The following is a 13,376-nucleotide window of genomic DNA, read 5'->3' on the forward strand; positions in this document are numbered from 1 at the left end:
TATAGTTTTTCAAATTAATTTTATCTACTAAGAATTGTAACTGATGTATTAATCAAAGAATACTAAACATTTTTGCAAAACAGTATATATATATATATATATATATATATATATATATATATATATATATATATATATATTAAAATAGGATTTTTTAGATTATTTTTTTACACAATAATATTATGTGTGTATATATATATATTGTTATTAATAAGTTACTTAATGAGCATTACACCTTTTAACCTTTTAATAATATATATAACACCTAACCTTTAATTTAATACTAAAACTCCTAACCTTTCATATTCATAAACTTCAAAATATTTAACATAAAAAATTATAACTCCTAAAATATTACACCTATAAAAACTCACTTTGAGACATTGCATGATGATTATTTTATTTTTGTTTTTCTTATTCTTCATTTTTTTGTTTCTTTGATTTGTTAATTTTTTTTCTCTTCTTTGATCTGATTTTTGCAGGAGAGGGATGTATAATGAAAAATGTTATATATTTTGTATAGTTTGATTTTGTGACGGTAAAATGATTTGACATGTCTAATTATCATTATCACTTTTGTTCTATTGTAATTATATATTTAATATTATTAGGTTGGATTGTTGATGATACAAATCATTGATTCTTTTATAGAAAAAATAATTTCTTCATTTTCTATTTTGCTTCTCTTTGTAGCTTTTGAGATTTTTTTTCTTATTCTTGTAGTTTCTACTGACACTGATTGTTTTTATTCACTTTGTAAATTGAAGAATTGAATTATGTTATGTTGAGAACATGATCCTTCTTTCCTCTTTAAATCATATATAACTAAATAGTTTAAATATTTTTGCTTGATTAGTTAACTACAATTTTATGTCTTTTTTTGGTGTTATTATTGTAAGGATTGTAATTATGTTATGTTGAGAATATGATCCTTCTTTCCCCTTCAAATCATATATAAATAAATATTTTAAATACTTTTGCTTGATTAGTTAACTATAATTTTATGTATGTTTGTTGGTATTATTGTAAGGTTTGTTTATAGTTCTCCGGTTAAACCTCAGACGCAATAAAAGTTGATTGGTTCCTTATCATATTAATTAGTTAATTGAAAAAACGCCAATATATCTTATTTCTAATTTCGTCCAATAATATCTTCCTCCTCACTAGTTATAAAAATGTTATACAAATATATAATAAATATAAGTAATAAAAAAAGTAATACATCACATCTCAATATAAAGTAAATAAAATACTAAATATTAAATACAAATATTATATAAGAATCAAATAAATCGATTCCTCTTATAATTTTGTAACTCACAATCATATAACAATGATATGATAAAAATACATAATTTTAACGTTGCATTATTTATTATATTATTTATATATAGAAATTATTTATAGGCCAAATGTTTCACAATTTTGGGAATTTAATCAACAAAAAATTAAATATTTTTTATTTTTTTTATAACATCCGTAGAATTACTTTTTTTTTTTTGATAATTTTAATTTTTTTCTATTCCTTTTGATTAACTTTTTAATCTATGTTCCTTTTTAAATTTGTTTTAAATTACTTTTTCTCTGAATAGATATCACTCCTATAATATAAAATATAAAATAAGAGAAAAAATATATATTGATAAAATAATAGCAATTACTAAAAATAATGTTTATTATTAGAAGCATATTTGGAGACTTTTAATTTGAAATTTCTAAAATGAGGTAAAAAGAAAATATGTCATATAATAAAAAAAATAATAAAAATGCTGGAGGATTTTACTTAAACATACTTTTGTTTATTAAAAAAAGGGATAATGCCCAAGTACCCCCTCAACCTATGCCCGAAATCTCAGAGACACACTTATACTATACTAAGGTCCTATTACCCCCCTGAACTTATTTTATTAATAATTTTTTACCCCTTTTTAGCTTACGTGGCACTGTCTTGTGGGCCCAACGATGGATGACTTTTTTTTTGAACTAGTGCCACGTAGGCTAAAAATGGGTACAAAATTACATATAAAATAAGTTCAGGGGGGTAATAGGACCTTAATATAGTATAAGTGTGTCTCTGAGATTTTGGGCATAGGTTGAGGGGGTACTTGGGTATTTTCCCTTAAAAAAATATGTAACCTTTTTCTTTTTTTTACATTTTTCCTCTTATTTTCATATATTTATTTTTAGTTTCATTTTTATCATAAACTCACACCTCTTCATCTTTCATAATTAATACTTATTAGTAATACCTATAACTTTCAACTTTATACCTTCATAACCTCAAATTACTTAATGTTTAAATTTGTGACATCTTAAAAGCACATCAAGAAAATATTTCTAACCAAATATATTTATGTTTAGCTTAATTGTCCTCTACTATAATCTTGTAATGCAAAATCTATCGACAAAGACTGCTTTGTGTAATTATTAATACTTCTAATAAGAATGATACAAAATAAGATATATAAAAGAGAATGATTGATTTGTTTTTTTGCATGAAATTATAAGAGCAAGATCATTACTAAAAGTAAGACAAAAACAATTCTTGAAAACATTAAAATATATTTATAGATACGCTTAGTGGCGGGAGATAATCAAAATTATTATGAAGTTATTTTTAAATTTTAAATAAAATATGAATCATGAAAAATATAATAAAAATTAATTAAGAGAAATCATTTTAAACATTTTGTTTAAATTAATAAAAAGCTAAAGACAAGCTAACTTGATTATGTTAAGATACGATGCTACTGTTTTAAAATATATAAATATATATATATATATATATATATATATATATATATATATATATAAAATTAGTAAAAATACTAAAGACAAGCAAACTTGATTCTCTTAATTACGATGCTAATTGTTCGTATTTTCTTAATGTAATTAAATAAGTAAAGACTAAAAACAAATAAGAAAAAAGGGAGACTAAAAAATAGCGTTGAAATAAATTTTAAAAAAAACGTAGAATTATAGAAGAGAATTTATCAAAAAAAAATTAATACAGATAATCATTTCAAATATACTTATTACTTAACCATTCATCCTTCATTATAATGATTTTACTTAAATTTTTCTCCTACACTTTAATTATATGAAAATATTATTTATCGTTAATAATTATAAATATTTATATTATTTGTGAATAGTTTTTTTTATCTTTACTTTATTTAGAAAAAATTCAAGAGTCTAATTATAAGTTTTTATTAGATATATAAGTTTTTTTTTTAACTTAACATAAAATCTTTTATCATTCATTTATAGTTGTTCATTTATTACTTATTTTGTTATGCATTTTAACAATAATATATTATTTTTATGTTAATTCTATATCACTAAACATTAATTAATTTTACCGAACTAAAAATCGACTTGAAATTATAGACAAGGAATCTCAATCATGTATCACCCATTTCCTTCCAAAGAATCAATTACTTTAAAAAGTCTTCAAATTATCGATAGCTTATCTATTATCAATTTTCATATTTATAAGACTGTTTTTGAATTTATTACTATTTTCTTTCTTTTGATATTTATTAAAATATTTAAAAGACTAAAAATCTCACTTTAAATTTATAACAAAATATCAAAGTTAACCATATTTAATTTTGAGAACTCATTCAAATGGATAATAAAATCATAAATTCTTAATTATATATTATAACTAACATAAAAGAATAGGTACTATTCAACCAAAAAAAAGTATAGGTATTTGACCGTACTGCTAATTTAAGGTATTTATTTTTTGATAGAATTAATTCATGAATTGAGTTGAAATTACAAAGCTAAATGATAAAATTTATTAGCTAATCTATTTGGATTTGAAAATTAAATAAAAATGAAAACTTTTATACACCGCACGTAGCGCGACTAAGTTTACTAGTTGTCTAAAGAAGAGAATTTTCAGTCTCAATAATTTTTTTAAATTTGATGATGAATGCAACAAAACATATAAAGTTTCTTTATATTTGTCATTTCACAAAATTAAGGCATAAATGAACTATTTTTATTTTATTTTACACTTGCGAGTTATCTTAAAAATATATATTTTATCAACTAGACAAATTAAAGGAGTAATTCATGTTCTTTAGTTAAATTAATCAATCAAAACGAATCAATTTATATTAATTAATCGAAAAACTTAACTTCAAAAAATCATTAAATAAAAGAACAAAGTTGTAAACTTATTTAGTTTCTTAATGCACGTAAAACTTAATATGGAGACATGTAAATAAGAATAAAGGGAGTATAAACATAACAATGTTATGAATCCATTGAATGAGTGGATAGTCCACAATGTAAGTAAATGAACAATTATCCATATTCATTAGGTTTCATGAATCTTTTTGGATAAGAATGTATCTATTTATTATGATACTTAATATGGTGACTTTTGGAGTGATTTCTCAACCTATAAATAGGGTTGTTTATTCACTATTGTATGATATACATATGAGACTTACATACACTTGAATAAGAAGAAAATTCCTCTTCTTTTATGTACTTTTTTAGTCTTCTTCTCTTTATGAATATATTCTTATAATCTTGATTGCACGTTATCAGCACGAGTCTCTCGCTAATTGAGAGTGAGTTTTAGTTTTTCTTTAACTCATGTTTTGGTTGATGTCGTTATGCGAATCAAGGTATTATTTACATAAAATTAGGTATGTATTTTCTAAAATATTTTATGATTTAGAATAAAATAGTATTCAGTCACTAACAATTATCAGGAACCAAAGACATATACAAGTATTGGTTGAATATGAAATGATATACAAAACATCTTAAATGGAAGAAGGTATAAAATTTAAATAGCATGAGTTTGAATATTATTTTGATTATTTTAAAAGACTCAAAGGGTAAATCATGTTGTACTTCGGTCTATTATACCGTTGGTTAAGAGTAAGATGATGGGTTCAAGTCTCATCGCACAAAAAAGGGTAAGACATCAGGTTAAGTCCAGATGCACATATTGAAAAATATTTGAGGATAATAGGATAGATTCAAATTCTATCGCACCAAGAGGGTAAGACATCAATATTTTGATGCACTGTGATAATAATGTATTGGGTTGAAGTCCCATAGAATTATGACCTAATGTGTCTTGTATGGATAAAACATTGAGTTTGAGTCTCAATACACCATAGTGATGATATAATAATGACTAAGGCTTTGATGAAAAACCTTGAAATTCGTCCTATTGAATTTGCTTCACTCCTTGAAAAGAATGTGGTAGCAACATATGATAACTTTGAAATCCAATGTTGACTTGCTCTATTCTATCGTATAAATGGTAGCAGTAAATAATTAGTCTGAAAGATGACAATTGATTAACGATATGAAAAAGGGCATGAAGGGACGGAATTATAATAGTCATCATTGTGGTAATTATAAAAGAAAGAACACTATGGGTTCTTCAAATAGTCCTTCAAAATGTGAAGACAATATTTATTATCAAATGGTATTAAAGGTCATTTTCTTGTGAATGTTTTCGACCCAATAATTTGACAAGTTTATAAATCCTTCATCAAAAGACAAAAAGATATAGTGACGGTACACTTAATATTTCAAAGTGATGTTGAGGTGTGTCATGGAAATATGATGAATTTTAAAGTCATGACAATGTGCTTATAATGCAAATTAATGAAGTACATATAAATGATTAGTCCATTTCTTGAAGAGAATGTAACTTGTGATTAATATCGTGAATGCTCGACCATTCTATAAGAGAATGGGTCAAGATGTGATAAAATCATTATTGGTTAGATATATGCCACAACTCACCTTTTTGGAGGTTTGAGAAAATAAATGATATATGCCACATCTCATCTCTATGGGAGGTTTGAGAGAAATATATAAATTTTATTTGACATGAACGGTCAATAGTCGTGTGCGTTTATACGTCATGAATATTGTGGTATGTTTATTATGAACTATCGAAAGGGCAAAATAAAGAAATATTTCTTGCCTATAAGGGTTGTGGTCATTTTGTGTGACAATACAAATTTGTCATTGATTGTGTACCTATGGTACAACAAAAGTAAAGCAAGAAACATGTCTTGCTCGTAATGTTTTGACCATGACAATAATGATATAATTTCTCCTTGAAGGAGATGCTCACAATATGGATGGTGTCATGCAATATGTGATAGTACACAAAATTAATAGCAAGCTCTAACGAGTTGTGTTATTATCTGAGGAATAATAATAGGGTTGTAGTAAGTCTCAAAAGAATTTTTTTAAGTTTCGGATGAATTGAAAATAAATATTGAGACTATAAATCACTACAACCGAAGGGGTTATAAATATTTATGTAAAAGGTTACCAATTGTTTCCTCTTGTTTGTTGCACACAAACATGGGCATGCTGATATAATCACATGCGAAGGTAAATTATAAGTGTACAGAAACAAAGATTAGTTGGCATAACTGGTTGATCATTCTGGTTTAAATGTGCTGTAAATGTAATTGAGAATTCATGTTGGATTATATGATGAAGAAATAAAAGATTCTTCAAGAATTCTCATGTGTTGCTTGTTCTCTTCATAAAATGATCATTGTACCAGTTAAGGTTGTGATTGTAATTCCCTAAAAGTTTTGGAACATATAACAGGGTGAATATGGGTCGTTTCACCTGTCATGTGGATCATTTGAAACTATATGATCTATACACCTATGCGATGGTCACATCTGTTTTGTTGTCAACTAATAAATTGGTTTTTGTAAGGTTGTTTGTCCGAATTGTTAAAATTAAGAGCACAATTTCAAACTATGAAATTATATTGATAATGCTGGTTGATTTAGCAGAAATTGTATACCTCCAATTATAGCTAAATCATGGTCATGAGACCAAAACTCCCAAATGAGATTTGGTATGAGATAAGTAACATGTATCAACACATGTATGTATCAAGTCAACAAGGTTTCCCCATTAAAATTAGTTCAAGGTCAGGAATCAAATAATTTTCATCTAAAAGGTTGAATATGCGGTTATGATCTAATTGCTCCACCACACACAAAGATGAATTTTCAAATAAGGTTGGGATGAATGTTAGATTTGCTAACATTAGGGGGAGAGATGATTGACATTGCAAATGCTCCAATATAAAGTCTTTGAAAGACAGAGTCTATATACGCCGAAAGCGTAATAGACCAATCGGTTCCAAATATAAAATTCCTTGAAGAAGGAAAGGGACAAATGATCAATATGGTCATGATAATGAGGCAAGTGCTATAAAAGAGCACATTGACATAACACTTTATAAAACCTCGAAAAAGGTTAAGGTACATGAAAAATGAAGAGATCTCGATAAGTTATGTTATATTGAAATCGATATCAAATAACCGTTGAAGTATTTTGTTATGAGGTAGCGCTCAATGATATAAATTGTGATGAGAATCTTGAATTCAAATATGTCATATAGTGTGGACAGATAAAGAGTTGACCAAGTAAAATGCATAATTCAAGTATATTGTTTCACTTAAAAAAGTGACGTTTTGAACAGATAGTCCATAAATCAAGGTATAATGTACAGTGGGTTACGATAAATCATTATGCGATGGTATAATCGTAATATATCAAGTATAGCTTATGCCTTGGGACATAAAAGTTTGTCGCAAAATTCCTGACATTATTGGAGATGTATTCTCCTATGGTGGATGCAATAAGGTTTGTAAGAAACTTTTTCAATAAAGCTTTAAGAATCCTTATATGGATTGAAATAGTCAATGAAGAAAACGATACAAAAAAATGACCCTAATTGTCTTTGTATTTTTATGAAAAGGTCTTGGTAAGACAAATTTTTGTCTTGACCTACTGATTGATAATTTGACAAATGAAATATTTGTCTATCAGTACACATACACAGATATGTTTTTGTATAAGATAAATTACATTCATTGAGTGAGATCGCTTGACATAAATGATGATTCAGTTTGATCTCAAAAGAAGAATAAAGAACTTCTTGGTAATGAAACTCCATATCTTAGTGCAATCAGGACACTAGTGCATCTTGCTAACAATACTTGATTAGATATTTGTTTTGCAGTAAATTTACTGGCAAGATTCAGTTTCTCCCCGATAAAAGGACATAGAAATGGTGTTGAGCACATGATTGAATATTCTCAAAGGACCATAGTTATGAGTTTATTATATTCCGAGGAATCCAAGACAAAATTGATTGGTTACGCAGATGTAGAATATTTATCTGATCCGCATAAAGCTCTATCTCAAGCACGCTATGTGTTTGCATGTGGAGGCACAATAATATCCTGGCGATCAATGAAGCAAATGTTGCTATGCAGAAATAAAAATCCTCCATGAAGTAAGTCGAAAGTGCGTCTGGTTGAGATAAATGACACACTATATTCAGGAAATGTGTGGTTTTTCTTTGAAAAAGAATATAACAACCACAACGTACGAAGATTGGAGACATCATTGCAAGAAATTAAGTAATGTTGTAATCAGGGGAGTATAATACGCGTTGTACTCTTTTTTCCTTAACCGACGTTTTTTCCCACTAGATTTTTTTGACAAGATTTTTAATGAGACAACAAATAATGCGTATTAAAAAATATGTATACTCTTTTTCCTTCACTAGAATTTTTCCCCACAGGGTTTTTCTCTAGTAAGGTTTTAACGAGGCACAATATCTATGAACATCCAAGGGGGAGTATTATAAATCCATTGAATGAGTGGACAGTCCATAAAGTAAGTACATGAATATCCATATTCACTAGGTTTCATGAACCTTTTTGGATAAGAATATATCTATTTATCATGATACTTAATATGGTGATTTTTGGAGTGATTTCTCAACCTATAAATAGGGTTGTTCATTCACTATTGTATGATATACATATGAGACTTACATACACTTGAATAAGAAGAAAATTTCTCTTCGTCTATCTACTTTTTTAATATTCTTCTTTTTATGATTATATTCTTATGATCTTGATTCTATAACAAACAAGAAATAATTTTTTTTAAAAAAATATTTTAAAACCACATTATAGAAAAATGTAACAAGTATTATTTATACAAGGGAAAAGGGTCTGATATATCCCTCAACTTTGTCATTTAGAGCTGATATACCCCTCGTTATAAAAGTGGCTCATATATACCCCTACTTGTAAACAAATGGCCCACATATACCCTTTTTCTCTAACGGAAATGAAAAAAAATTATTTTAATCTAAAATTTTATTATTTTTTTCTAAAAAATATAATCCCATATGAGTAAATTTAATCCTTGTCAAACATATTTTTTTTGACTTTTTTTTTTGTTTTAATGACTAATTTATAATTATTATTTTGATAATCAAATTTATTTATGTTTCACTAATATTCTTGTAAACTTATTATAGATGACCAAATTTTTTCTTCGAATACAAAATTAAATTACAATACACACGAAAAAAATAGTTTAAATTTTTTTCTTTAAACTAAGGAATGAAAGAAAAAATAAAATAAGAATAAGAAACTCAAATAATTATAATAAAAGAAGTCAAAAAATAATTTATGTATGAAAAAAAATTAAAATATACCTTTAACTTTGATAAAAGAATCATATATACCCCTAAATATTTTTTTTTTAAAATTGAAAGTAACAAATATAAATTTAAAACTAATTTTTTAATTTCCGTTAAATGAAGGGTATATGTGAGTCATTTTGTAACGATAGGGGTATATGTGAACTGTTTGTATAACGGTAAGGACATATATGAGCCACTTTCATAACGAGTTGAGGGATATCAGACCCTTTTCCCATTATACAATACAGTATACATTATATGGGAGTTTCCATTTGGTCAAAAAATGATTTTGGGCCCAAGTGCTTCTTCTTCCTAACAATAATAAAACCTAAAACCCTACGTTTATTAGTAAAAACCAGTGCTTCATATTGCCGCCTCTTTGCTCCTCCGCAGCAACAACTCTTGTGATCTCTTTCTCTACCGAATCAAATCGTAAGTGTCTCTTTGCCTGCATTTCTTTACTCACATACCATTGTTTATTGTAGTTTCTGTTTAGATTTGTCATCTAAAAATGTGACTTTTTTCACATTCTTAGAAGCTTTCCTGTGCTGTGATGTCTTTTAATCTCTTTTTTTTCCCGACCCATGTTGTAAAAAGTAGTTTTTCTTACAATCTCATTGTTGATATTAGCTATTAGCTATGCTTCTTGATAGTTGTATTTATTGTAAAATTTATGCTTGTGATGAATGGAAGTATTAATTTGGAGAGTAAAAATGTTATCTTTTTTGACGATCTTTGAGTCTTTGCTCTGATGTGATGGCTTTAAAACCTTTTTTTTTCCGACCCATGATGGAGATACTAGTATTACATACTTATTGTTGATATTAGCAAGTGTGCTTACCCTTTCACGTTTTAGGGTTCTTGGTTGTTGTATTTATGGTAAAATTTATGCTAGTGATGATTAGTTTTAACAGGGGTGTGAATGGAAGTAGGAATTTGGAGGGTAAAAATGTGATTTTTTTGACAGCTACAGGTTTTGCTGTGAATTGTGAACTGATGGATTTTAATCTCTTTTTTTTTCCGACCCATGATAGAGCAAGTAGTTTTTATACTATCTGATTGTGGAGATTAGTGAGGGTTCTAATCCTTTTATGTTTTAGGGTTCTTAGTAGTTGTATTTATGGTAAATCTTTGTGAGTGATAATTAGTTTTAATGGGGGTGTAATTGGAAGTAGGAATTTGGAAAGTAAAAGAGGCAATAAAATTAAGCAAATAGTTTATGATGTTCTGTGTAAGTGGGTTGATGTGTGTGATCTTGTTCTATTACAGAGAACACACTTGTTACACTTTTTGATAATGCGTGGTGGTGAGAATTTGTTTCTTGTTCTTTTATAAAGGAAGCTTATTGATGTAGGTCTGTATATTGGTAACTATTGTGTTGCCTTCTGTTGAGTCCTATCCGTGGCTATTTTGTTTTCATGATTCTGAAGTTTGCTGGTCTGGTTTCTAATCTATAGTCACTAATACATGTGAATTTGTGCTGTCAAACCTAGTGTCTTTAAGAGGGCATTGACTATATCTTGCTATCATTTGATTCTTTTTGTTTGTCTTTTTGGAGCTATTTTTGTGGTTACTTTTTTCGATGGTGCATCTGATTATTGCATAAACTGGGTACAGTTAGATAAGAAAAGATGGTCAGAGTTAGCGTGCTGAATGATGCTCTCAAGAGCATGTACAATGCTGAAAAGAGGGGAAAGCGTCAGGTCATGATTAGACCTTCATCAAAAGTCATCATCAAGTTCCTCATTGTTATGCAGAAGCATGGTATGTTAATTTCTTAACTGTATGCACTGCAGCATCACCCTATCATTTTCTTAGTGTTATCTATGTGTAGGTTACATCGGAGAATTTGAGTACGTCGATGATCATAGGTCCGGAAAGATTGTTGTCGAACTGAACGGAAGGCTTAACAAGTGTGGTGTCATTAGTCCTCGCTTTGATGTTGGAGTCAAGGAGATTGAAGGATGGACTGCTAGATTGCTCCCTTCACGACAGGTATAGTAATTAATATATTCACGTTGTTCCCTTGATCAATATATAGAACTCTATTTCTGGTTATCTCCAAATTGAGCCTTGCTTCTAGCTTCCAAAATGATTGTTGGGGTGAACAAGTCATGGTCATATTAGCTTTTGAAATAGACATAAATATTATTTTTTGATTCCTTACTTCTTTGTTGAAACAAGTCGTGGTCATATTAGCTTGTGAAATAGACATAAATAATCCTTGATTTCTTCTTTGCTGAATCATGAATTGGGTTGCTACTTGGGCGTTTGACCAATGCTCCATTGTGAAATTTGAAAAAAGTAGTTTTGTTTCAAATTGAAGAAAAAATATTTGAAAATTATTGCTACTTCTTAAGCATTAAAAATCTTGACTACTCGGGCAATCATCTGTAATATGCTTACAAGACTCATCCATTTATAATTGTCACATAGCAAGCGCTCTTTGTAGATGCTAGCAGTTGAGGCTCTCCTGTAAAGGAAGCATTCCTCTATACCCAAAGGGGAAATTTTGTATCCTATGGCTTGGTTAACAGAGTCTCAATCTGCAGTTATATTTGTATTAGCCCATGAGAAGTGTGTTTCTTTGAAGAAGTATCTCAACAGTCATTTTGTGGATTGAAGCATCATCTGTAGTTCATACTATACTTGATACTAAGCAGATGAAATTGCAGACATTTTCTGCTATCAGATATGGAGTAAAAGTCGTACTTGTTGTCAGTTTTACTGTGTCTATTTAATGTTTTGATCTTTGCATATTGATTTTCAACTAAGCAAATGAAGTTGCAGACATTTTCTGCTATCAGAGATGGAGTAAAACTCGTACTACTTGTCAGTTTTACTGTGTCTATTTTATGTTTTGATCTTTGCATATTGATTTTCAACTTGCAGTTCGGGTACATTGTGCTGACTACCTCAGCTGGTATCATGGACCATGAAGAGGCTAGGAGAAAGAATGTTGGTGGAAAAGTTCTTGGTTTCTTTTATTGAGTCGTGTTTACAAGGATGAAAACTTTTCGTTTGGTTGTTTGATGGCTCGTTGTAACCGACCATTTTCTGTTTTTCTTGTTACCATCAAATTTAGTAGAATGTTATTGAAAATTTTGAGACTATCTGATTTTGTTGAAAAACTTGCTGGTGCTTGTTGCCTGTTGAGGCCATTGACATCTAAAGTTGTAGATGTTGATGTTTGTGTTATAGTTACTAGCATAAAAGGCAAGAGAAACGTCTCTTTTCTTCTAAACTTGTTAGCTTCTAAAGTGCAGGCATACATCTTACATTTCTAGTAAAATGAACAAACAAGGTTTGAGAGTGAGATTGTGCTTATAATCCAATATTGTGTTAGAGTATATCATTTGTGTAATCAGTGAATTTGATTAACTATTTTCGTAAAGTTCACATCATAAAATTGACAAAGTAAAGAGAATTTTATAACATGTATTTGGTTATTAGATATTATAAAATGTGATTAAGATTAAAGCGGATATTATAAAATGTGATTATGCTATTTTAATCATGACAATACTATAAAATATAATTGTATTTTATAGTATTGTCGTAATTAGAATAATATAAAATGTGCTATAAGTAAATATTAATTTTTGAGATTTTGTAAAATTACAACAGGAGCATCAAATGTTAAAAAAGATTTTATTTTTTTTGTAAAATTTCATACTCTAAAATGAAAAAAACTTCAAAATTTAACATCTTCACTCGTATTACCTACATTTATTAATGGTTTCTTATGTATCATGAATGTAGAGGATATCAAAGAATTGGAGAGAATATAACAATTAATATGCATGATAGTGATGGCTAACAATTAGCTATAATTGTT

At 28.1% G+C, this 13,376-nt stretch overlaps 1 protein-coding gene across 1 annotated transcript; it reads left to right on the forward strand.

The window, feature by feature from the left end:
• Positions 1-9,784: 9,784 nt before the first annotated feature.
• Positions 9,785-12,782, forward strand: LOC138348323 (small ribosomal subunit protein uS8z/uS8w). Its single transcript, XM_069297253.1, has 4 exons — positions 9,785-9,970; positions 11,156-11,302; positions 11,373-11,533; positions 12,431-12,782. The coding sequence occupies exons 2-4, from the start codon at positions 11,170-11,172 to the stop codon at positions 12,527-12,529; spliced, it is 393 nt and encodes a 130-aa protein (XP_069153354.1). The 5' UTR covers positions 9,785-9,970; positions 11,156-11,169; the 3' UTR covers positions 12,530-12,782.
• Positions 12,783-13,376: the final 594 nt, after the last annotated feature.

Source organism: Solanum lycopersicum, chromosome 4 (genome assembly GCF_036512215.1).
Source record: "Solanum lycopersicum chromosome 4, SLM_r2.1".
Lineage (NCBI taxonomy): Eukaryota > Viridiplantae > Streptophyta > Magnoliopsida > Solanales > Solanaceae > Solanum > Solanum lycopersicum.

What these genes read in the sequence shown, in the direction of transcription:
- LOC138348323 (XM_069297253.1), top strand. Translation starts at nt 11,170, where the DNA reads ATGGTCAGAGTTAGCGTGCTGAATGATGCTCTCAAGAGCATGTACAAT. An exon ending in CATTGTTATGCAGAAGCATG is followed by an intron (nt 11,303 to 11,372) that starts GTATGTTAATTT and finishes ATCTATGTGTAG; the next exon opens with GTTACATCGGAGAATTTGAG. An exon ending in GATTGCTCCCTTCACGACAG is followed by an intron (nt 11,534 to 12,430) that starts GTATAGTAATTA and finishes TTCAACTTGCAG; the next exon opens with TTCGGGTACATTGTGCTGAC.